Source organism: Lagenorhynchus albirostris, chromosome 13 (genome assembly GCF_949774975.1).
Source record: "Lagenorhynchus albirostris chromosome 13, mLagAlb1.1, whole genome shotgun sequence".
Lineage (NCBI taxonomy): Eukaryota > Metazoa > Chordata > Mammalia > Artiodactyla > Delphinidae > Lagenorhynchus > Lagenorhynchus albirostris.
The window spans coordinates 69578924-69605070 of NC_083107.1; the positions used below are offsets into that span (position 1 = coordinate 69578924).

General features: G+C 36.3%; 1 protein-coding gene across 2 annotated transcripts in view; it reads left to right on the forward strand.

The window, feature by feature from the left end:
• The window catches only part of ASXL2 (ASXL transcriptional regulator 2), a 126604-nt gene that overhangs the window by 72713 nt on the left and 27744 nt on the right, over positions 1 to 26147 (forward strand). The window contains exons 4-8 of one of the 2 annotated variants that reach the window (XM_060169139.1): positions 5285 to 5393; positions 8984 to 9134; positions 20490 to 20605; positions 24560 to 24689; positions 25490 to 25633. In XM_060169139.1, the coding sequence (XP_060025122.1) occupies positions 5285 to 5393; positions 8984 to 9134; positions 20490 to 20605; positions 24560 to 24689; positions 25490 to 25633 (650 nt within the window). Of the gene's footprint in view, positions 1 to 5284; positions 5394 to 8983; positions 9135 to 20308; positions 20408 to 20489; positions 20606 to 24559; positions 24690 to 25489; positions 25634 to 26147 lie in introns of those variants that run through there. The other variant, XM_060169138.1, reaches the window with a different exon arrangement.

Here is a 26147-nt window from a genome sequence, read left to right on the forward strand (position 1 = left end):
TACCAGTGTTTTATCACTCATGAAGGTGATGCCTATTCCTTCAAGTTATTCAGTTATTTTTATTTAATTATATCATTCTGGAGTTACTTCCCTTGAAGGTATATTCCTGCCATCATGGGCAGTGTAGCCTATTTTACTTCTCTGCCATTGCTTCATTATTAATAAAAATAAACTCTGCAAGGATTCTCTGGTTTTTTATGTTTTCTTGAAATCAAATCTATATTATTGTTTTAAACAGTATAGTGTTCTGTGTATCTTGTGGGTTTTTCGAAACTTTATTTCCTTCAAAGGAAAATTACATTGGATTTGCAAGGAAAATATGATGGTGTCTGTATCTCTGTTACCACATCTTTTCACCAGATGTACCTGTGTGCCATTTGCTTTCATTTTTATGGGTTTTACTGTAAGGAGTTTTTTTTTGTTTTGGTTTGATTGAGTTGGGATTTGTTTGTTTGTTTGTTTTGGCTTTTTGTTTGTTTGGTTTTGTTTTTGGTTCTAGGTACTAAGCCCTAGAAGAGATTGTTTCTTTCTCTCTGACCTAAAGTACTTTATATCTACACAAGCTTGTGTTCTCGATTCTATAATTCCAAAATCCAAAATGCTTGAAAAAGTTTTTTAGTCTTTTGGTAACAAACCTCATTTGTCAACAACACCTTCTCTTGAAACTGACATAAAACTATATGTAGTCTTTGTTTCTCCCACTTAGTGTGAATATTCATGTGTTTCACTGTGTTTGGTTATGGGATTGCTGCCCCTAATCTCTGGTGATATTACATAGTATATGGCATATCATGTTGCCTTTCTAAAATCCTAACAGATTTTTATGTCTGAAACATTTGGCCTTAAGTGTTTGGGGTCAGGAATTGTGGACTTAGGTCTGTATTGGTAGCACTGGTTACAGGTGCTTGTGGCACCTGTATTTATTCCCTTGTCTGTTTTTCCCATTAGACTTTGAACTAAGAAAGCTTTCCTCCTTGGCCCCACAGACCCTAGTTTATTGTGTACTTAGTAAACATTACTAAACAGAGTTGGTACTTAATATTGAAATTGAATACCAAAAATTGGGGCAAAGCTTTACCCAGATAGATTATTGAACTACAGATTATAGCATGTTTTCTTTTCACTTGATTATATGTTCTTTTTAAACAGTCTCTTTCCTGTTCTGCTTCTCTTTTCTTTCTTCTTACTGGAATCTTGGCTTCACCATTGACTAATCACTGTGTGATCTTGAACAGCTTACTTAACACCTCAATACATTCATTTGTTCATTTGTAAAAATGGTGTCATAATTTTGCTTACCTCAAAGGATTGTTGTGAGGGCTAACCAGAATGCTTCCTGGAATTTAGCAATCCTTTTGCTGTTAATGTTGCTGTTATTGATTCATATCCTGTTGGTTACCTTACTAACATGGTGAACCATCCTCTTACTGACTTTGAGGTCATTTTTAGTGTTTTGACGCTTTTAACAATGCTGGAGTTAATCCTTGCATAGATGTCCATAAGTCTTTGTGGCCTTATTTTTGTAGGATAGATTGAAGTGGGAATGTTGCATCAGTGGCCCCTAATATTTTTAATTTTAGTGGATATTTGCGTCTTACTTTCTTAAGGCAGAATTGAGAAATGGGGGGGGTGGGGTAGCAGTTTTCAGTCCCACCAACAGTCTATATAAGAGTGCTCATTTCCCCATAACCTTACCTGCAATGGATTTTATCAATTCATTTTTAAAAAGTAATTATAAACTCATGGGAAATTATAAAAATAGTCCCATGGATACCTCACCCTGCTTCCTCCAGTGGTAATGTCTTATATAACTACAGTACAATATCAAAACCAGGAAACTGACCTTAGTACAGTACTGCTAACAAAGACCTGAATATATTTGATTTTTACGAGTCTGACCAGTGGTGTCTCGGTTTCATTTGTTTTCCTTTAACCACTGTAAAGTTTGGGCAGCTTTTCATGTATTCTGTTGGCCATTTATATTGCATTTTCATATCCTTTATCCATTTTTTTCTAATTGGTTGTTTGTATTTTCCTAGAAAGCTCTTTTAGGTATGCTTGGTATAGTTTTGTTGATGATTTTTTTTCCTGTACAGAAATTTTTATTTTTATTTAGTTATTAAGGTTTTCTTTTATGGTTTGGGTTTTTTTCTCTTTTAAGTAGAAAGGTTGCTCTATACTGTAGGTTATACTGTTTTCCTTCTACTTTTTATATTTTGGCCTTTAATCCATTTGGAATATGTTTTTATATAAGCTGTGAGAATTAAATAATTATTTAATTAATTATTAAATAAACTATTTTATTTAGGACTCTCTTGGTTGTTTGTGACTTAAAACCTCAACAAAATCCCAAAGGTGGGACTGGCTTAAGGCAAGGCTGGATACAGTGGCATAACTAATATTGCTAAAAAAAAGAATGTTGCTGTTTTCCTCTTTTCTCAGCTCTGCCTTTTTGGGTGTTGAATTTTCCTCTGTAATCCTTACCTAGCCCTTCCTTTCTCTCTCCTTTGTGTTGTTCCACCCAAATTCCAGATACTCCCCTCATGGTCATATGACTGAAAGTCTTACGTATTATTTTCTCATACTGCTGGGGGAAGAGAAAGATTCTCACCACAGGTGACCGTGTCATAACTCAGTCTTCTTCCTGCTGCACAAAAATAGTACCTTTTACGTTTATTGTGATCTGTTTCTATATTTTCTATTTTGTTCCACCAGCAGTCTGTAAGAGTGAACATTTGCCTGTTTATCCTGTCCCAGAAACACATTGCTTCAATAAAACTCTAATTTAATTATTATTATTCAATTCAATAATTCATTATTCACTAATATTCTAATAATGTGCTTAGAGTACATTTTAATATCTTCTTAAGCAAGTCTCTCATCATTTATTTCCCAGAAATTTCTTGGCAATTTTTATATGTTTATTTGATACAAACTTGGGAGTTTTGACTAGAATTGCATTATGTGTATTTTTAACATGGAAATATCTAAATTAGAGAAACATAACTGAAAATCAGCCTGGAGATACTCAGTGTTTTTCTTTTTCTTTTTTTTTTTTTTTTGCGGTACGCGGGCCTCTCACTGCCGTGGCCTCTCCCTTCGCGGAGCACAGGCTCCGGACGCGCAGGCTCAGTGGCCACAGCTCACGGGCCCAGCTGCTCCGCGGCATGTGGGATCCTCCCGGACCGGGGCACGAACCCATGTCTCCTGCATTGGCAGGCGGACTCTCAACCACTGCGCCACCAGGGAAGCCCTTCTTTTTCTTTTTAATTAATTAATTAATTTTTATTTTTACCTCCGTTGGGTCTTTGTTGCTGTGTGTGGGCTCTCTCTAATTGTGGCGAGAGGGGCATACTCTTCGTTGTGGGGCGCAGGCTTCTCATTGTGGTGGCTTTTCTTGTTGCAGAGCATGGGCTTTAGGCAAGCAGGCTTCAGTAGTTGTGGCTTGTGGGCTCTAGAGTGTAGGCTCAATAGTTGTGGCACACGGGCTTAGTTGCTCCGCGGCATGTGGGATCTTCCCGGACCAGGGCTCGAACCCGTGTCCCCTGCATTGGTAGGCAGATTCTTAACCACTGCGCCACCAGGGAAGTCCCTCTTTTTCTTTCTTTTTTTTAAAATATTTTATTTATTTACTTATTTGATTGGCCTGGGTCTTAGTTGCGTCAGGCAAGCTCCTTAGTTGCGGCTCACGGGCTCCTTAGTTGTGGCATGCAAACTCTTAGTTACGGCATGCATATGGGATCTAGTTCCCTGACCAGAGATCGAACCCAGGCCCCCTGCATTGGGAGCATGGAGTCTTAACCACTGTGCCACCAGGGAAGTCTCCTCATCATTTTCTTTAACAAAAGGTTTTCCTTTATTTTCTTTGTTGTCCTCCATCTTTTCAGTTTATTTTATTTTATTTATTTACTTATTTACTTATTTATTTATTTATAGCTGCGTTGGGTCTTCGCTGCTATTAGCAGGCTTTTTCTAGCTGCGGCGAGTGTGGAGCACGGGCTCTAGGTGCGTGGGCTTCAGTAGTTGTGGTACACAGGCTCAGTAGTTGTGGCTCGCGGGCTCTAGAGCGCAGGCTCAGTAGTTGTGGCGCATGGGCTTAGTTGCTCCGTGGCATGTGGGATCTTCCCGGACCAAGGCTCGAACCAGTGTCCCCTGCATTGGCAGGCGGATTCTTAACCACTGCGCCACCAGGGAAGTCCCCATCTTTTCAGTTTTTGACCCTCAGCACCTTCACAGTACCAAAAGACAGTGGTCCTGCTCTCTCCCACAGAGAACTCTTACCTTTAGATACCCAAGATATCTAGCAGCCTCTTCCAGTAGGCTTCTTTGGGTTATTGAGTAGTACCAGCGGAGAACTGAGATGGGAGATACGGAAATGTGCGAATAAGTTGCCTTATCCCTCAGATATTGTGAGTTGGTTTTTTTTTTTAAATTTAAGGATGCCACACATTTCCATTTATATTACTATAGGAAAATGAAATTGATTACAATTAGAAAGGAAAATGATATATGTATATTTTCAACAGATAATTTATTATATACCTAAAACTAGAAAATATGATAAATGTATATTAGAATTAGTGAACTTTTAACCAGGTTTCTACATAGAAGATGAATATTCCAAAGCCTGCTTTATGTCTTTTAAAGTGGTCTCATGATGGGTCTAAAGACCATCGTAATATAGATAACTATGGAATCATTATATTTTACACCTGACACTAATACAATGTTACATATCAATGATATCTCAATTTAAAAAAAGGGAGCATGGAAATGTGTTCGTTCCATAACTCAGATTCAGTCTGGTGCAGCAGTATGCAGGGAGATTAATATTATTTATTTCTGTGTGTGTTTTCTTTTTCTTCCCTGTTTTACTTCTGGACATTTAAGGCTTGTGCTAAATGAAATAGATTAAAAAAATTTTTTTCAGCTTTATTGAGGTGTATTAACAAATAAAATTGTAAGTGAAATAGAATCTTTAGAGAATATATTTGTGATGCTTCTGTGAGAGAAATTTGTCTTGACTGAAATGTTAGATGCTAAATTGGGATTAAGAAAATTATAGAATTATTTTTTCTTTAGATAACTGGGAAGGAATTTTACATCCATTTTCTCCATGGCAGCCTTTCTAGATTTATAGACTTTTTATAGTTTATAAAATGTGTTTATGTCAAATGAGTGTTGATTTGTTAATTTTATCTTAATTCAGTGTTACATAGGATATTCAGAGACAGAAACTAATCATTGTGTTCTCTCTCTCTCTCTTTTTTTCTTTTTTTGGCAGTGGAACTTCCCCTCTTGCATGCCTGAATGCAATGCTGCACACAAACTCCCGAGGTGAAGAGGGCATCTTCTATAAGGTTCCAGGTAGAATGGGAGTGTATACTTTGAAGGTAAATATTTTTGTTAGGGAGTCATTTTAAAAGTGAAAACAGGAAGTAACTACGTGTAATAAATAATACTTCCATCATAGAGACAGAATTCTGTTCTTGAAGAGCTTACTTTCAGGAAGAGGTAAAATTTTCAATCCTGTATCCAATACATATTTTTTTTTAATTACTCTGTAACCATCTGTAGGTAGATTGGAGAAGTAACTTCATTTTTCATTCTTTGCCATAGTTTTTTTTTTTTCATTCTTTGCCATAGTATTATTTTGAAAGGATGAAATGAAAATGACTTCCAGTGACTTTTAAAGGGTGTCACATATTTAAATAATAATGAGTATTACTGTGGAGTATACAGCCTTGATGCTTTATATTACTTTCTGATTTAATTCTCCATTACAATTCAGAGTTGTGTTTATTATTCCTTTATTATGATAGAGAAAGCCAAAGTTCAGAAGATTGGATTTTCTTGCTCAGTGTTGGCCAGATAGTATCAGAACCAGAATATGAATCCATATCTGACTGAATTCCCGTGTTCTTTTACCATAACAGGCTTGCTAAGTTCTAATTTCTACACTAAAAAGGGACCTTCACTTATCAGTGTCCTTTCAGTTACAAACAGAAAAACCAACTCAAATGAGCTTGAGTGAAACAGAGAAGTTATTAGTTCACATAACTGAAAATTCTAGGGAAACTCAGCCTGAATTCGGGAGCTCAAATGATTGTCATCAGGGATGGGTCTCTCCGCTTTCTTTTGGCTTCAGTCTCAGGCAGGCCCTCTCCTCATGGTACATGACTTCACTCCCCGCCCCCACTCTGCAATCTGTAAGTCTGGAGAGAAGGAGTCTCAGGAACTGAAGCAGGAGCCCTTTAGTTAGTTCTGATGTGGCTTAATTGGTTTGGCTTGGCCCATGTGCCTATACCAGAATGATTGCCGTTACCAAACATATGGAGTCTTCTGATTGGCCACTCTTAAGTTCGTGATCACCCTTGATGTGAAAGTGTGGTTAAGCCCTCTCAAGCCTGATGAATTGAGGCAAGGGTTGTTTCCCAAAGAAAATTTATCAGCAGAAGGAGAATTAATGCTTGGCATGCAATGACTATGTCCATGTGTATGTGGGACTCTGTCCCCTCTTACCTTTTTAGTTTTGGCTGTAGTCATCTCTGTGCTCACTGGTTGTGTGTAGCCCACTAACATTAAAAAGATCTAACTTACCCATAATACCTCCTTTTAAAACACCTTGTTGAACTTCACAGGGTTACAGGGATCTAGTCCCACATAGAGCTTTCTGTGTTTCTTTTAGGTTTTAGTTGTTCTAGACCTTCTGTATTGTTAATAACATTTATTAAATGCCTATTCTATACCTGACACTGTAGAGGCTATAAAGAAGCATAAACTATGGTCCCTGATCTCTTGCAGCTCACATAGTTACTGAAATAATAGCATGCTTACAAAACACACAGTGCTGTAAAGTACTGTGAGAGCATAGAGAAGTAAAGATGAACCTCGAATAAAGGGATCTGGAAGATTTAGTTTGTTTTTCTGTTGTTTTAAAGTTGTAAAATTTGAGTTGAACTTTGGCTGATAAATAATGGAAGGAAGGGCCTTCCAGGACAAGGGAATAGCTTAAGCAAAGGCACAGATAAAAGGATTCAGAATGGATTTGAAAGTAAATTGGAGTGGTTAGACCATAATCTATGTGTGGGCTAGTGTGGTAAGGAGTCAGGATGGGGTAAATGTTAGGTGAAGAACAAACTTTGGAGGCTTTTGAAAACCTGACTGAGCGGTTAAGAAAGAGAAGGAGGGAGGGTAGGTATGTGTTGAGGAAACGGCAGAGGTTTTTTTGGAGAATAGCATGATCAAATCATGTTTAGGAAGATAATTCAAGTAGAATACACTTAAGAGTAAAGCAAGAAAATTTGTCAAAAGGATGGTTATGATTGTTTGGAAGAGATAATTGGCCTAAACTGTGAGAGTAGTGAAAGAGATGGAGGCAAGGAACATTAGAGAAATGAAACGTAAACTATTTGGAGTGGGTAAAAGAAGGGGTGCAGTGATTCTAAGATTTGGGGCATGAGTTGATCCTGGAGGGATCACAAGTTTAAGAAGACAGTTAGGGGGGGCTTCCCTGGTGGCTCAGTGGTTGAGAGTCCACCTGCCGATGCAGGGGACATGAGTTCGTGCCCCGGTCCGGGAGGATCCCACATACCGCGGAGTGGCTGGGCCTGTGAGCCATGGCCGCTGAGCCTGCGTGTCCAGAGCCTGTGCTCCGCAACGGGAGAGGCCACAGCAGTGAGAGGCCCGTGTACCGGGGGAAAAAAAAGAAGAAGACGACAGTTATATTTGTATTTAAAGTGCTTGTTGAACTTACAGATCAAGAGGTCTTGTTTGCAACTAACTCTATAAAAGTTTCCTGTATTTTGAAGGAAAGGATATGTATTTTAAGAAAGTGTATAACATGTGAAATGGCACTAGAGTATAAACGTAAGTGGAAAAAAACAGTTCCTTATTAGATCAGAGGTTACTATCTTGACTGTAATGTGAGTACTAGTTATAGGTAGGAGGGTCATGTGTCAGAATTACTTTTTATCTGATTATAAAAATAAATTATGTGGGCAAACAAAAAATATATTGAGAAGAAAAAAGAATCATCCATAGTTTTATAACTCAGAAATAACATTCACTAATGTGTTTATTTATATATATATATTTCACATAGTACATAAATACATAGTAGCTAATATTTATTGAGCTCTTATCATATGCCAGGCCTTGTTCTAAGCATCTTATATTTATTAACTCATTTAATTTCAGAATGATCTTTTAAGGTAGGTACTGTCACCCCATCTTATAGACAGGGAAACTGAGGCATGAGAGTTTAAGACTTTGACCAAGACTGCATAATTAGGAGAAGATAAAGCCAGAATTCAAACCCCCAAAGTCTTAATTTCCTAGTTCTTGATCTTACAACTACCCTGTTATATCTCTCTCATACTGTGGCTGACACAGGTGTCCTTTCTGATTAGCATTCTCACTGTCCAGTGCAGAAACCAAAGATTCGTGTGATTTTTTTTTAAACCATTCCTTTTGTGTTTGACTCTTGCTACTTACCAATTTTTGGAACCAGTTAGATTCAAATAATGCACTATCACTTGCTATCCAGACTTTTTATAATACGTAATGGTAGTTACATACACACAAATATATATATATATATATATATATATATATATTACATGGATGATGGGTGTACATACATTTTTAAAAATTGTTATTATATAGATTTTATCCTGAACATTTCATCATTTACCTGGATTTAAATATACCAAGTTTTTTGTCCAATTTAAGCCTCTGTGTTGTGCCTGCATAAGATTGTCATGTATATTTTATCTTTGAGTATGGATGGAAGCATTAACTAATTTGACCCAAAGAAGAGAGATGACAGGAATTCAGAAATTATTGCTGGTTCTGCTACTGAATTTTATGATACTAAAAATTAATCAGCACAATTAAAAGTCACAACAATGCATATCAGAAATTTAATTCCTATTTGCTGAAATGGTAATGATTAATCCTAATTGGATGCCTACATTTTCAGAAAGATGTGCCGGATGGGGTGAAAGAGCTATCAGAAGGTTCAGAAGAAAGCAGTGATGGTCAGTCAGATTCCCAGAGTTCTGAGAACAGCAGCAGCAGCAGTGATGGTGGCAGCAACAAGGAGGGAAAAAAGAGCAGGTGGAAAAGGAAAGGTAAATCCACCTGATCCCTCCATAAAGTACTGAATGCTGTAGGACAAATGCCCTTGTTAATAGTTCCTCTTTTTCTAGACCCCACGTCAGTTAGTCTCTTTCCCTTATCAGTTAGATCAGTACTGTCCCGTGGAATTTCCTGCAGTGATGGAAGTGTTCTGCATCTACGCTGTCCAACTCAACAAAGTAGCCACTAGCTACATGTGTCTTTTGAGCACTTGAAATATAGCTAGTGTGACAGAGGAACTGAATTTGTAATTTTATTTTAACTAAAATTTAAATAGCTACATGTGGCTAGTGGCCATCACATTGGATAACATGGCTCTGGGTTTTACCGGGGTTTATTTTTAGCTCTTGGCTGCCCGTAGCCTTTTTTAGGATGCTCTTATTTTATTTACCTCTCTAATGCTTTCTTTTAAAATTTGAGGACTTAATTGCTCTAAGAACTCTCTCCTTACTAGGAAAATAATGCTTTTCATTTCTACTGGCAAAGACTAAATTTAGTCTGCTGGTCTTTGCTCTCATCTCCTGCTTGGTTTCTGCTTCATAGCTTACCCAAAAACTTTCTTTAGGGAATAATATCTTTGTTACTGCAGCTTCCCTGGGATGAATTTTCCACTTAAGGATACATTTTATTACCTCTTCTTCTAATTATTTGTATCTCCTTGTCAAGAGTCTTTTTGAAGAGGGCAAATCGTTTTTACCCCAATATTGATAAATTTAGCCATACATGGCGGGGCAGATTTTAAGCCAGCTCATGCTGGTTCCTTTATAAGGACTGATATAGTGATATTCCAGAGCAAAATAGACATCCAGGAGTTTCCCTAGCTTGGATGACCTCTTACGTTTGAGTCATAGGTGAGTTGCCTTTGGATCTAGAAGTTAGAGTGATGCTTGTTGGAATACTTGACTCATTAATTTTAAGTACCTCTAGAACTATTGATTTTGAACTATAACAGAAAAATCATCTTCTTTATTATCATTTCTGTGTTAATGTGTGTGCTACTCCTGGAGAAGATTTAGATAATTGGTGACATTATCTGTGCTCTCTCATACAGCTACTACACTTGCAAGTTGGGCAAATTTTGAAACCAGAGGATCCTAGCTTTAAGATCACAACCACTTAGAGAGCAGCTCAGACATCATGTGTTAGGAACAAATGGAATAAAGGCAAGGCAAGGTTGGGACCTGTGACCAATATTCTTGATATGTGTTTTTTAAAGTAATTCCTGTCAGTAGTGAAAGGAGATGTGTCCAGGACTTTACGTTTCTCAGAGTGTACTAAAGACCTCTTTTTTTGGAAGGATGGAGCCAAAAGTATTAAGGGCTCTGTCTCTCCTCGGCTTCTCCCCAGTGTAAATTTTTCTTTTTAAGTTTGGGAATTGTTGATCTAGGATTAGGAACCAAGCCAAGTCATCAGGCAAGAGAGACAGCTAGATTCATAATTTCTGGATGTGGCTGGAAACAGGGAAGTCGATACTAAAGGAGGTCAGACTAGTAAACTGGGAACAAAATCTTGGTTGTGGAAGTCTTTGCTTTTCAGTAGCTCATATGCTGCAGTGGCTGTTTGTTTTTTTAACATCTTTATTGGAGTATAATTGCTTTACAATGTTGTGTCAGTTTCTGCTTTATAACTGCAGTGGCTATTTGAAGTAGTGGTTGTTACGTGGTTGTGAAAGGTTCTCTAAATGTATTATGATACAGGAGGATTTAAAATAACAATAGAACCCCATTGTCTAGCTTAATGGGTAGATTAAAATAGTATAACCTTGCCCCACCCTCGGCATAATAATAGAAGATATTAACAGCAAGGTAATAGCAAATTCAAAATTGTGGTCCACATAAACTATTTCTGAACTGCCTCTGATTCATTCTTCTTCTAGAAATTGTCACAATATTACTTAGCCTCAGTTTACATTAAGATGAGATGTTCAGTAAAGATCTTTTCTGATTGTAGCCTATTAAACTGAGTATAGAATGGCCTTTATGTGGTGTTTGGAAGGTGGAGATGAGAGGTGCACATGATGGCATATGGACATGCTAACTACTCTAGCAGCTCTGATAGTCTTCAGAGATGGATAAATGCTGAGCTAGCAATAATGAAGAATGATTTAGTCTCTCATAGGATGTGCTTCTCTCATTCATGGGTCATGCATATGACATAGGCATAGAAATGTAGAATTTTAGGTTTATATTATATATTTATGAATGTTTTTGTAGTCCAGTGCAAGTTAAAATGGAAAACTTGTAGTTAGCAGTGATAGTAGCAGCGTGCTGCACAGCAGTTCTAAGTCAGTTGCAGTTAATAAAGGTAAAACAAACTAAATGCGCCTATTCCTTTTTCTTATTTAGGGCTTTTACTCTCAATCTGACATCACTTTATTTCAAATGCATTGTAAGACAGGAAGAACACTGAGATGGTATCAAAACCCACTTCCTTTTATGTACAAAAATAAAGAGCTCTGACAGCAAAACTGATACTTCTAGTTGGAAATCGATAGAAACTCTTGATATAGGTATACCTTTTAGCCAGATAGGGACAGAGAATAGAACTTCGAAATTCAGTCCAATGTTAACACTGGTTTATTGATTTCTGTGTAAGGTGGAAGAACTTAGAAGTTTGTAGTTCTGGTTCCTAATTTTCAGACAGGAAACAATGTTCAGAGACGAGCTTTTTGGAATTCCAATCCAAGGTAAGATGGAATAACGCCAGAAAAATGATTAAAATCAACTTTTCTGTTGCTTTTTTGTAGGACTGTAGCCAAGTGAAGTCTCTGCCTTTCCCCTAAAATATAAATACTGCAGCATGAAGCAACTGCAAAAGCATTATTTTTATCTTCTGAAAAAAGTTTTGTTAAATTTTGGTCTGCTTTCAAAATGTCAAAAAAAATTAAGTGAAATATGCTTTTTCACTTATAAGGTGTTACTAATTCTTTCCAGGAACATGAGCTCATGTTAATTTTACTGCTTCAGGAATTTGATACATAGTGTGTTTGGAGTTACTTAAAATACCGTAGACCTGTCTGCCCTCTAACAGCATTTATATATGTGTTAAGTTACTGAATAGTGATGATTATATAGAGAGAGAAATGTCACCTTTAAAAAGTATACTGGAGAGAAAAACTCCTTTGGGCAAAGTTAACTTACATGGTGAGAGACCTTTGGGAGAGATGCTCTCTTCTCTCCTGGGGTGATTAGTGTCTGAGTTGGAGGTTTTAGCTTTGTCATGTATTAAAGACAGCTACACTACTAGGACTTGGATAGTTAGGGTACCCAGAAGCAAGGGAAGGTGTTCAGGTAAGGCCTCTTCATCTTTGGTTAGGGGACTGTTTGAATATAATCAGGAGCCACAGCCTGCTTAGTTTGGAGTAGACTGTACTTGGTGTGAGGAGAAGGGATTTAGAACTAAAACGGTCTGTTACTTCTGGAAATGAAGTTCCTCTAAAGAAAGAATACTGTGAAAGTAAAACTCTCCCTTAAGAGAAGGATTGCTGTTTTTGACCATGCACTCTTTCAACTATTAATCCTTCAACTATATAAAGCTCAATTTCAATTTTGATATTACTGCTCCATTATTTCTGATAGCGTCTCTAATACTTCAGAGGGGCCCATTGAATGTCTTCAGGAGAAACTAAAATGCTAAGTCAGAGATTATTTACTAAAGCTTTTAATTCAAATGCATCTAATATGAATAGTCCATTACCCTTTTGACCTTGTTCAATATGATAATCATTTCTTGAAATGGAAAATTCCCAGTGCTATAATGTATCTGAAAGATGGTACCTTCTGATCTTATACTCAGGGGATGGTACATATGTATCCAACAGCCTGAAACTACTTCCAGTAAACTGTGTAAAACTGGCTTTAATAAGCCTCAGTTCTAAAATTTGTTTCAAATATTTTTCTGAAAACTCTTAAATTTGAGTTTAAAAAGATCTCTCTACTAGGTCGCTGTTTGGTTTTTGTGTGTGACATTTTTGGTTTTTTAAATCAAATAATGAGTGCTTTTGATCAGAACTTGTTAATCTTTTGTTATGTCTATATGTTTATATGAAAGCAAGCATTTTTGTTTCTAATCAGATACTAAATAAGTTCTTAAATGAGTGCTTTTGACTCTGTTGCGCCGTCCACATTGGAGGACTAGTAGTTCAGGATATAATCTTGAGAACTGTTGTTTAAGCAGTTAGTTTATTTGCAGAACCAAAGAGTTTTAAGCTCTTTGGTTTTCAGGAGTTTTTGGTTCTTTTGGCTCATCTCATTTCCATGTAAATTTTAGAATCAGCTAGTCACTTTTCACATGCCCCCGCTCCCATTAACCTGCTAGGATTTTGATCGGGATTGCATTAAAACTGTATGTCATGGGCTTCCCTGGTGGCGCAGTGGTTGAGAGTCCGTCTGCCGATGCAGCGGACACGGGTTCGTGCCCCGGTCCGGGAAGATCCCACATGCCGCGGAGCGGCTGGGCCCGTGAGCCATGGCCGCTGAGCCTGCGCGTCCGGAGCCTGTGCTCCGCAACGGGAGAGGCTGCAACAGTGAGAGGCCCGCGTACCGCAAAAAAAAAAAAAAAATTTTTTTTCCTTGTTATGAGAACTTTCAGGGTGTACTTTCTTAACTTTCATGTATAACATACAGTGATATTAATTGTATTTATCATGTTGTACATTACATCCCTAGTACTTATTTATCTTCTAACTGGAAGTTTGTACCTTCATCAGTCCCCGCAACCTCCCCACCTCTGGTGATCACAAATCTGATCATTTTTTCTATGAGTTTGTTTTTGAAGTATAGTTGACCTACAACACTGTCAGTTCCTGGTACAAAACATAGTGATTCCATATTTCTGTATTTCAGAATGATAACCATGATAAGTCTAGTTGTCCTCTGTCACCAAAGATATTATACCATTATTGACTATATTCCCCATAGGGTAGGATATATTACATACCTGTGGCTCATTTATTTGGTAACAAAGTTTGTACCTCTTAATCTGCCTCACCTGTTTCTTTCTTCCCCTCACCACCACTCTCCCCTCTGGCAACCACCTGTTTGTTCTCCGTATCTGTGGGTCTGTTTCTGGGTTTTTTTGGGGTTTTTTTTGTTTTTTTTGGCCACAATGCATGGCTTACAGGATCTTAGTTCCCTGACCAGGGATTGAACTCGGGCCACGGCAGTGAAAGTGCCAAGTCCTTACCATTGGACTGCCAAGGAGTTCCCATTCTGTTTCTGTTTAGTTTTGGTTCATTTGTTTTGTTTTTTAGGTTCCACATATAAGTGAAATCATACAGTATTTGTCTTTGTTCTTCTGGCTTCATTTAGTATAATATGCCCTCTGGATCCATCATTGTTGCCACACATGGTGACAAGATTTCATTCTTTTTTATTGCTGAGTAATGTGCCACGTTGTGTGTGTGTGTGTACATGTGCTGTGTGTTTGTACGTACATGCATACATACATAGCACATCTTCTTTATCCATTCATCTGTTGGTGGGCACTTAGATTGCTTCCATATCTTGGCTGTTATAAATAATGCTGAAGTGAACATAGGGGTGCATATATCTTTCCTGATTATGTTTTTGTTTTGTTTGGATAAATACCCAGGAGTGGAACTGCTGGACCATGTGGTAGTTCTATTTTTAATTTTTTGAGGAATCTTTGTTCTGTTTTTCCATAGTGGCTGCACCAATTTACATTCCCACTAACAGTACATGAGGGTTTCGTTTCTCCACATCCTCGCCAGCACTTGTTATTTGTTGTCTTTTTGATGATAGCTGTTCTGACAAGTGTGAGGTGATATCTCATTATGGTTTTGACTTTCATATCTTTGATGATTAGTCATGTTAAGCATCTTTCCATGTGCCTGTTGGCCAACTCGGTGTCTCCTTTCAGGGCTTTTAAATAGTAAGTGGAAGCAAGCCTACTTTGGGAAGAGTTACTGCCTTCTCTCAGAGTTGCTGACTGTAAATACAGCATCCAGGGACTTGCATTCTTGGCATACCCAGCAAGTACTTGTAGCAACACTGAGGGATTGCCTCTCCCAACATTGATATTGTATCCAGCAACATTTCTAAATTATTTTCTAATCTAATGGTTTATATATAGGTTTATTCTTAGGATTGTGCAAACATGTGATTTATGCAAACATGTGATTTATGAGTAGTGGCAGTTTTATTTTTTTGCCACATATGCAAACATGTGATTTATGAGTAGTGGCAGTTTTATTTTTTTGCCATGTTACACTGGCTAGGGCTTCCAGTAAAGAGTGACATAGGAGTGGTAACGTCAATCATCCTTTTCTCTATATTTATAAGGTAAAGTTTTGAATATTATGCCATTTTAAGAATGATGTTGACTACAGTAGGTTATTGTAGACACTCTTTATTAGATGAAGTTAGTTCCTTTCTATTTGTAGTCTAAGAGATTTTATAACGAACAGTCGTTGAATTTTATCAGTTGCTTTTCCTTCATCTACTATTTCAGTAGATATATTTTTTTCCTTTATTCTGTTAATGTGGTAAATTATGTTGGAACTCTCATATATTGCTGGTAGGAGTATAAATCGGTACCACTTTGGAAAACTGTTTCTCCGTATATACTATAGTTGAACATGCATCAGAATCACCTGGAGAGCTTATTATGATGCAGATTCCTGGGCCCCACCTTCAGAGTTTCTGGTTCAGTAGATCTGGACTGGGATCTAGTAATTTGCATTCTAACAGATTTTTAGATAGTTATGGTTTTGTTCTTGGTACAACACCTTAGAAACCGCTGGTTAAGACATTGTAGTAATAAGAGCAAAAGACTAGAAATTACCAAAATAAGAGTCCAGCTGAAGAAATTATGGTACATCTGCCAGTGGAATCTTTTGCAGGTGTTAAGAGGAAGATCTCTTATGTTCTCTTCTGTTCTCTTCCCCAGGATATATTATATTGATTATATTTTAAAAATCAAGGGTATGGACAATTTCTAGTACATGGTTTATTTTGCTTAAAGAAGTGAGTTAACATATTAAAATACACACACACACTATGTTTTCACCAAAACAAAAATGCAAATAAAAAACAATGGAAGGATAAAAACTAATATAAATTATTTCCTTTAAGGGAAAGGAGGTAATAAAGTGGTGTAGACAGGGGAGGGAGCTAGACTTATGAAAGTAACTTGTTTTATAGTTTTACATAATTAAGCCAATTAAAAATTTAAAATGCACTTTCTAGAAATATCAAACAACTTAAAGCAAACTCAAGTATATGTCAAATTTGAACATAATGACATAGGTAAGTTACTGTAGGATATGTCTTAGGTGTGGGAGACCAGACTCAGAGAAATCTTAAACTGCCTTCAGTAGTCTTCTTTTCAGTAATTATATTGATATGATTTCTTTGAAATTAAATCTATAATAGAAAACAAGTTAATAGTTACAGTAATGTTATTAGAAACCAGGATTATCTGGGAAGAAAAGCGATAGAAATATAAAATCAGAAAAGTTAAGTGACAATGCTGTAATCATAAATTCCGATTTATCTTTTGCATGAATTTTTAAAATTTTTTCCTTTGAAAAAAATTCTTTTTTTTTTTTTTTTTGTTCCAGTCACTGAAAAGTTCTAGAACCAGTGGTAACTGAGTAGCATCAAGTGCAGTGTTTTAATACCATTTTCAATAAAAAGGTATCAGGTCTCCTTGGAGAAGGGGGTGTTCCAAGTCTGGGCAAAAAAATTATGCAAGATTTGCCTAGGACTCTTTCTGTGCCAGATAGCAAGGAAGTGGTTGGATACTGCTGGGGCCACGTCCCAAAGATGGTTTACAACTTGAAGGAACTCCCACTACCCCAAAAGTGCACAGTTTGAGTGCCAAATTTTTAATAATTGCTAATGATGTAAACATTTCAAATATGTAAACATCTATGAGTTGATACTTTAAAAAAATAAAATCAGTTTTAAGTGCTGTATTACTTTTCTGAGGCTGCTGTAGCAGATTACCACAAACCAGGAGGCTTAAAACAACAGAAATTTATTTATTTTCTCACAGTTCTAGAGGCCAGAAGTCGGAAGTCAAAGTGTCAGCAGGGCTATACTCTCTGCAGAGACTCTAAGGGAGAAGTCTGTTCTGTGTATTTTCTAGCTTCTGGTGTTTGCTGACATACTTTCCCTATGGCCACATCCTCCAGTCTCTGCCTCTGTCCACATGGCCTTCTCCTCTGTGCCTGTCTTGTGTCTGCGGTCACTTGTCATTTGATTTAAGGCCCACTGGAATAATCCACGATGATCTCCTTATCTCAAAATCCTTAATTAAATCTGCCAAGACTCCTTTTCCAACTAATGTAACATTTCCACGTTCTGGGGGTTGGGACATGGACGTGACTTTTGGTGGCCACCACTTAGCTCACTACAAGTACTCACTCATTCTGAAACTATACAGAGTCCAAATCTTGGTTGTGCTCCTTACTAGCTGTGTCCTTTGTCAGGCTAATTAAATTTCCAGATAGGGAAAATTTAGATAATACCATCACAATATGCAGGTGTGTATATTTATTTATTTATAAATGTATATCCTTGAAATTTTTTCTTTTTTTTTTTTTTTTTTGCATAGAAAAATGTCAGCAAGGATGCCATCCCAACTATATTATTTAGTTATCTCAGAGGATAGAATTGGAGGAGATTGGGTGGGGGTAGAAAGAGAAGTTGTACCCATCTTAGAGGGTAGTTACAAGAGTTCAATGAAATTCTGTTCAAATGAACCTAGCGTAGCATTAGGCACATAGACGATGTTTAATTCATGGTTGCTCTAATAAAGTTATGTGTCTTGGAGACAATGTAGACACTAAAAGGAATTAAAAGAGATGAGTTTCTCAACATGTGTTTAAATCTTATTTGCTGTTTGTAGTTCTGAACCTTTAATATTTAAAAGTTAGAGTAAAGTTTAAGTTTCATTAAAGTTATGAGACCAGTGCTTGGCATTAAGTACTGGGGGGTATTTCTCATTGGTGAGTCCTGGAATTTTCGTGATTTATTTCAGTTGGCTTTGAGTTACGTTTATGGATTCATTTGTTAGAAACGGCTTTTGCCTTAAAGGGAAACATTCCAAACAGTTTGCCCTGTTAATTACAGATAGCTTTATTATCTCTTTTCCAGGCTACAAAGTAGAATTCTTATGTTCTTTAATAGGGTCATTTTGGCTTGGTCGTTTGTTTTGTTTATTTTCAGACAGTTATTGGGACAGGTGAGGACGTGAATAATCTCAGATTTCTGCAAACCATTAAAAAGAAAATAAATATAGTTAAATATTAATAGTTGTTAGCTTTATTTTCATAATGTCCCTTTAAAAACATTGGTGAAATAAAAAAGACAGACAATATCAGATGTTGACAAGGATATGGAGAAATTAGAACCCTCATACATTTCTGGTGGAATTGTAAAAAAATGATTCAGCCATCTTGGAAAGCAGTTTAGCACTTCCTCAAAGAGTTTAAACATAGAGTTACTGGAAAAAACAGCAATTTCACTTTTAGGTATGAACCCAGGAGAATTAAAAACATCTGTCCAACACAAAATTCTGCTAACGAGTGTTCGTAATGGCAAAAAGTGGAAGTAACTCAAATGTCCTTTTGAGCAACTCAAATGTCAAATCAGCTAATGAATAACAAAATGTGGCTATGCATACAATAGAATCTTATTTGATGATAAAAAGGAATAAAGTATTGATACATGCTCTAACAGAGGTGAATCTTTAAAACATGCTAAGTAAAAAAAGCCATTCACAAAACAGCACATATTGTATGATACCATTTATATGAAATGTCCAGAATAGGCAAGTGCATAGGGACAAAAAACAGATTGCTGATTACCTTGGACTAGGGCAGTGGGTTAGGGGAAAGAGGAGTGACAGCTAACCAGTACAGGGTTTTTTTAGTGGGTGATGAAAATTGATTGTGATGATGGTTACACAACTTTGCAAATATATTAAAAGCCATTGAATTGTGCACTTTAGGTGAATTGTATGGCATGTAAGTTATATCTCAGTGAAACTGTTATTTTAAAAAATTGGTCAACATCTAAGTGCACTAGGATATGGTTTCTTTTTGTTGCTTAACCATCTCAAGAATTATCCAACTCCATTTTTTGTATTGTATATTACGGTGAATTTTTTTTTTTAACGGCACGCTTACTGTATGTCAGTTCTTTCCCATATATAACCTGATTATAAGGGTTGGGATACAAAGTTAAAGCTAACTATGATAGGTCTTAAGATAGGTCTTAACATTGTCTACTGTCGTCCTCTTTAAATGTTGTCTACTGTGCATTCCTTTCTTAGGACATCTAAGAGTCCATTGAAATGCCATATTCCAAAACTTATGTATTCCAGTGAACCATGTTTCTACATTCTTATGTCAGGTAGCTACCTGCCAGCATACTTCATATGGTATCTTTAGACCCGTTAGCCATACCATGAGATGCCATTTTGCTATCCAGGCCCTTTCAGTCCAGCTACTTTGAAAGAAGGCATTAGTAAACATGGATTCTTTGAGAGTCATCACTAGCAGTAGTGATTATTATTTTTATTATTAAGGGGTCTGAATCAGCAATTTCTTTTGTTATCTCATATCATAAATAATACACTGTTGAACTTTATAGAACATAAAGATCTAATTGCTATTTATCGTTAAGAGGTATAGGCCCTTGAAGGGAAAACCCTCATTCACGTAATACTAAGGTTTGGCTAAGCTCTGATGAGGTATAAAACAGCTGATGATGAAGTAAAGAGTGGTTGCATCCTGTGCAAACCTACACTGATTCCATCAGAGAAATCCTAAAGTACCCTTTCACACGGGTAGACCTAAAACTATTGATGTAAGAGATGAAGGAATATAAAAATTAAAGCTATGGTAGTGTTTGAGGTGGAATGGCCTTATTGCCTTCCATTTTAAAGATAGGGAGAACTGGAACCCATTCTATCAATCCAGGGCTCTTCCACAATATCATGTTGTTACTAGATTTACCTTAAGAACATAGATACTGTCCAACGTGCTCTAGCATCTTTTCTAAGTTTTATCTTAGTTGATGACTCATGGTTTATATTCTACTTCCTGCTTCTTCAGTCAATTCTATTGAAAAATTAAAGAATGAAAAGTAATGAATACTAACATCCATCCCTTCCCCATCCTATCATCCTTCACTAGAGCTTTCTGAGGAAATAAACTGAAAAGGGAGGCTGTTTGCAGTAGAACTCCAAAAAGAAGATCCTTCCCAAAAGTGTTTGGTCACAGTTCTTAATACAGGTAGCAGCATATGATTGGGGAAGGAATGGTGCTTGATATCAACTCTAATAACAAAACTTTTCATTGTCATTTCCCCCCCTAGTATCGTCTAGACTGTCACAACCATCCTCTCCTCAGTCAGGCTGCCCATCACCCACCATTCCAGCAGGTAAAGTCATTTCTCCATCACAGAAGCACAGCAAGAAGGCACTAAAGCAGGTAATCATGCTATTCTGTTTATCAGAATTATAATCTCCTACATTAAAAATGCATGATTCTGGCAGTCAGTGAAAATTTCTTGAAAGGACGTTAGGGAGAAATTTTGTGTGGTTTCCCACTTTGTATTTAATAAGTTATGCACCTCTGTGTTATAGGTTTATGGTAGATACTCTTTTTATCACATTTTAAAAGTTCCTCATTAGTTTCCAATTTGCTAAGAGGGGTGTGTGTATGTGTGTGTGTGTTTAAATAAGAGTAGGTATTGAATTTTTCAGGTTGAGTTTCTTCAGCATTTATGAAGATGATCAGGTAGCCTTTCTCTTTAAGTCAACCAATATACAGAATTCCAGGGCTAGACTTTCTAATGTTAATGTATTGTTAGCTCTCTGGAATAAACCCTATATGTTTTTTATATAATTTTTAATATGTTAATGGAATTTTATTATTTAAGATTTTAGCTTCGATTTTATTATTTTCTTGAACTATCCTTATACAGTTTTGGAATCAGGATTGTTCTTAGCATCTAAAATAAGTTGTATAGCCCTCTATTATTTTTCTGATTTTTGGAAAAAATCATAGAAAGTATTTTTTTCCCTGAAAGTTCTGCAAATCTCACTTTTACAACTGTTTTCCTAGCATTTCAATTTCATCTACTACTACTGATCTCTTGATTTTTCTGATTTTGAGCCAATTTTGGAAATTACTTTTCTTAGAAAATGCTCCATTTCACTTGTTTTTTTTCAAGTATTGGTATAAAGTTGTACATAGTATTGTTTTTTATGTTTCTCTTTTGTTCATCAGTGTTGTTCATTTGTGATGTATCTTCTTTTTTCTCAATGTTACTTGCCGGCTATTTTATTGGGCTTTTCAAAGAACTTGCTTTCTATTTTTTGAAATGCAAATTATCAGTAAATTTAAATTTGACTAATAATTAAGGACACAGACTAATTTTATCCTCAGATTAGTATATATAATACAGCTTAATTATAACATCAAGCACAAGCACTGTCAAGTATGTGGGAAAATGACTACTTGTAGTTTGCTGGTGGAATATAAATTCTTATAGCTACTTTGGAGAGAAATTTTATGTTTATTAAAATTTTAAATGCATATCCCCCATGACTAAGTAGTTAAATATTTGGGAACTTATCTTAGAAAAATGCATGTATTCATACATACTTACATACACACACACACAGGAAAATGTTTGCATTAAAGTTTGTAATAGCAAAAACTTGCAAGTGGATATATATATATGAATTCCTTAATAAACAGCGGCATATCCAGATGCTAGAAAATTATACAGGGTTAAAAGTTTACCTTGTAATTAAGTTTTTCTGTATGCATAGACATGGAAACATCACCACACTATAATGTTTAATCATTAAAATCAAGTTGTGTTACAACATTCATTAAAAACATACACATAGCCACATACATACCCAGAACAATAGTATATTTTTAATGGAAATATGAATCTGTATATACACAGAAACACATACATACAATGTAAGTGTAAAAAAAGCTCAATAAGGAAAAATAAATTGATGACTGTGGTTATCTTTGAGGATTGGGGAACAAGACTGAGTGGTGGGCAAAAGAGACTTTAGCTTTATGTTTGAATTAAATGGTAAAAATATATTCATGTCATAACTGTTTAATTAAAATTTTAAGGGAATTCTCTGGCAGTCCAGTGGTTAGGACTCAGCGCTTTCACTGCTGGGACCCAGGTTCAATCCCTGGTCAGGGAACTAAGATCCCATAAGCTGTGTAGTGCGACCCTAGATAGATAATAGATAGATAGATGGATGGATGGATGGATGAGATAAAATTTTATTAATTATGGGCTTCCCTGGTGGCGCAGTGGTTGAGAGTCTGCCTGCTGATGCAGGAGACCCGGGTTCGTGCCCTGGTCCGGGAAGATCCCACATGCCGCGGAGCGGCTGGGCCCGTGAGCCATGGCTGCTGAGCCTGTGCGTCCGGAGCCTGTGCTCCGCAACGGGAGAGGTCACAACAGTGAGAGGCCCACGTACCGCAAAAAAAAAAAAAAAAAAAATTTAAGTAGGTCTTAAAGTGTTTAAACCAAAAGTGCTTTTATTAAAAGATGTCCAAAAATTTGATAAGGTTAATTACAATCTGCCTGGGTATCCTGCAGCACTTGTATTTTTACACATTCTTTGCAAGAGTTTAAGAAGTATGAGATGCACTTTGTTATAAAGCAGAAACTAACACACCATTGTAAAGCAGTTATACTCCAATAAAAATGTTAATTTAAAAAAAAAAAGAAGTATGAGATGCCTCTTTTCCACAGAGAAAAGGCAAGTATTTTAGTAAAACTTGTTACCTTATTCATGACATATATACTACTCTGTATTATTCTCCTGTAATCTCAGGAGTCAAATACTATATTTTCTTTAAGGAATACCAGTATGAGAAATTATATAAATTAGACTGTTTTTATATAAAGTAAGGCCTTGCCTCCAGTATATGTTTTTCATATTATTAGGTGAGAAAACTTATTTCAGTGTAAGTTATCCTTTACCCCAGTGAAGGTTTTTTTTCTTGCTTGCTTTTTAAATTTTATACAGAATTAGAACAGGGTTTGTAAGGTACTGAGGGAGGGGAAAACCGAGTACAGTTCTTAAACAGAGAGGCTGTAAGTTATTTTGTTTTCATCATATATCTGAATTTACATGATCATAGCAGAAATAGATAAGATCAAGTGGTTCTGTTAAATTTTGCATTAACTTAGAATGACCTAGGTACTGTGAATAGAAAGGAATGAATACTAATGGATGCCACACAGGAAGCTTGCAAACATTTTCTGTTCTGATTGCAAAGAATGAGAGACAAGCTGTATGTAATCAATCAGTGATCAGACAGCACTGACATTATGCTTCTGCCTCACCTATTATAAATGTTGTAGGTGAATGTAAGCCAGATACCTGACTCTCTCAGTTTCTTTTCTCCACTGACAGCTTAGATCAAGGAGATCAAGTGTTGCCACTGTGCTTGCATGGCATAGCCAGAGGTATATGTGAATGTGAAAAGGAGAAAACCATATTGTGAAAAGGGAATGAAAAATAAGTAGGCAGTTATTCCACACTTTTCTACATGATGGTCATGAAGGTTAAAGCTTAAACTGGCATTTTAATGAGGTCGTAGATGTTCAACTTTTTCCTGAAATGTAGTTTTACTTTCTTAGTTTGTCTTTTTTTCTTTTTAAACCCTTGAGTTTAAAAATAGCCTCTATATATCTTTATGATTAAAATCTGGGAAGCTATTTGTCTTTCTGTTCATTCTAAATAGTTTAGTATATTCTCTAAACTGAGAACATCATGGAAATTAAAATATTCTGAAATAACCAGAAGGAATCACACTGTTCTTAGAGCCCATGTTTTCCAGTCTTCCTTCCCTTCAGTTTACTGCATTGCTATAAATTGCTGAGATTTATTTGGTCTTTGGGCCAAATCTTACTGCTCTTACCTGAGATCAAATTCAAGTAGTTATTTGCAACCTTTTGTTCAAATGCAGAACCTCTGAAACATACGTAAGCTAAATATTTACATTTCTACATAAAGTTGATGCAAATGGGACTCTTCTTGGTCCAGGGCTTAGAATTTTGTTTTCAGAATGATTGAAAACATCTAATTCTCTGCTACTACAAGTATGAGAAGTCCATGGCTTACTGCTGATTTTTAAGCTCTAAAAATGTTAATGACAATTTCTCACATTTATTTAAAGGAGAACATTGGTAAAAAAAATATCCAAACTCTTAAGGATTATTTAAGCCTTGTGTTTAATTAATTTAGTTTAGATTTTTGTTTACTTTGATGGATTTCAAAGAAATTGGATAATCAGCATACTCTTCTTCACCACTTAAAGTCATTTATTGTTTTGTTATTACTAAAAACGGATTTGTTTTGTTTCTTACAGTCAGTTTTCTCTTTATAGGCTCTAAAACAGCAACAGCAGAAGAAACAGCAGCAGCAGCAATGCAGGCCAAGCATGTCCATCTCCTCCAACCAGCACCTCTCTCTGAAGACTGTCAAAGCAGCCAGTGACTCTGTACCTGCCAAACCTGGTAGGCAGACTGAATGTCTTTTCAGTGAAAGTTTCTTTTTCCAGTATTTTTGTATACCAAATTCATATACTATATCCTTTATTTTTAAATTACTGTATTATATTACTGCCAGATCATCAGTATAAATCCTTCTAGGGTAAAGGGGGAAATTTATGCCGAGTAATCATACAGTTGTTAAAAAATACATCATTGGGATTTGCATGTTAGAATAAGATCAATGACTAACTTCCAATATGTCTAAACTAATAATATTTGAAAGCCTCTAATCAGTAACTTTATAAAGCTGATGTTTCCAAGATGCTCACACTGAACTCTTCACTGGTTCTCTTCTTTAAAAATAAAAGGTTTTGCTAAGACTTCTTGATACATTTGGGTTTCCATTGGACATATCCAGAGGCCTTTGGATTTTTTGTTGTTGTTGCTTATTTTGTTTTGAATTTAAACTGGTCTAGATACAGGCTTTGTATTTTATTACACAGTTTAGTTTGATGCCAGCTGATTATATGAGTTGGCCAGATTTAAACTGTCTTGCAGAACTGCATTTTTGTTAGGAAGGAAATTTACCACCAGAAGCAAATAATGTGCTGGGAGGAGGAAAGGGATTTTATTTTACTTTTTGACTCCTAATTGTCAGACTCAGAACACATTTGAAGGGTCACATTGCCTCATACATAACTCCTTTGCTTAGCGTTGAATGATTTAATTGTTCATTTGATTGATTATTTGTTTCTGTTTATACCCTCAGGGTCATATTTTATATATATTTTTAATATATTTTTATATATATATTTTTCCCCTAGCGATATGGGAAGGAAAGCAATCTGACGGACAGTCAAGCAGCCCTCAGAACTCAAACTCTAGCTTTTCTTCTTCAGTTAAAGTGGAAAATCCTTTGCTAGGCCTGGGAAAGAAGTCATTCCAGAGGTCTGACAGGCTTCACACAAGTAAGTTAATTTACAAAGACCTCAGTTCTCGCACCTTAAATTTTCAACTCTGTGTTTGAAATACATCAACTGTTTGGCTTAATTACTCCTTCCTGTTCACCTTTGAGCTCTTGACTGTTTTCGTGTTCTTCCTATCCTGTCTATCAAACTTCATTTCAGAATAAGATCTGTTATCAGCCATTTTGTGGTTTATTTCTCTTTCTGACAAGAGGTTTCTTTATCCAGCATTATTTACCTTTTATCTCTGTGTACAGAAAGGTAGAAGGGCTTATAATTAAACATGGCAAACTGAACGCCTTTTCCTGCTTCCTCTAAAATCCCACTATAAAATGAGAATATGGAAATACAAAAGATTAAACCCATTAGGGTGAAGAAAATAAGGAGATAACAGATGGACAGGAAATATCAACAGATTTTGAAAGATAAAAAAACTGGATGGAGTCTTTCACAGAGCTGAGGAGCAGATGCCAGTAGTCAGCAAGCCAGCTGAGCCTGTAGAGCACCAGAAAGGTTT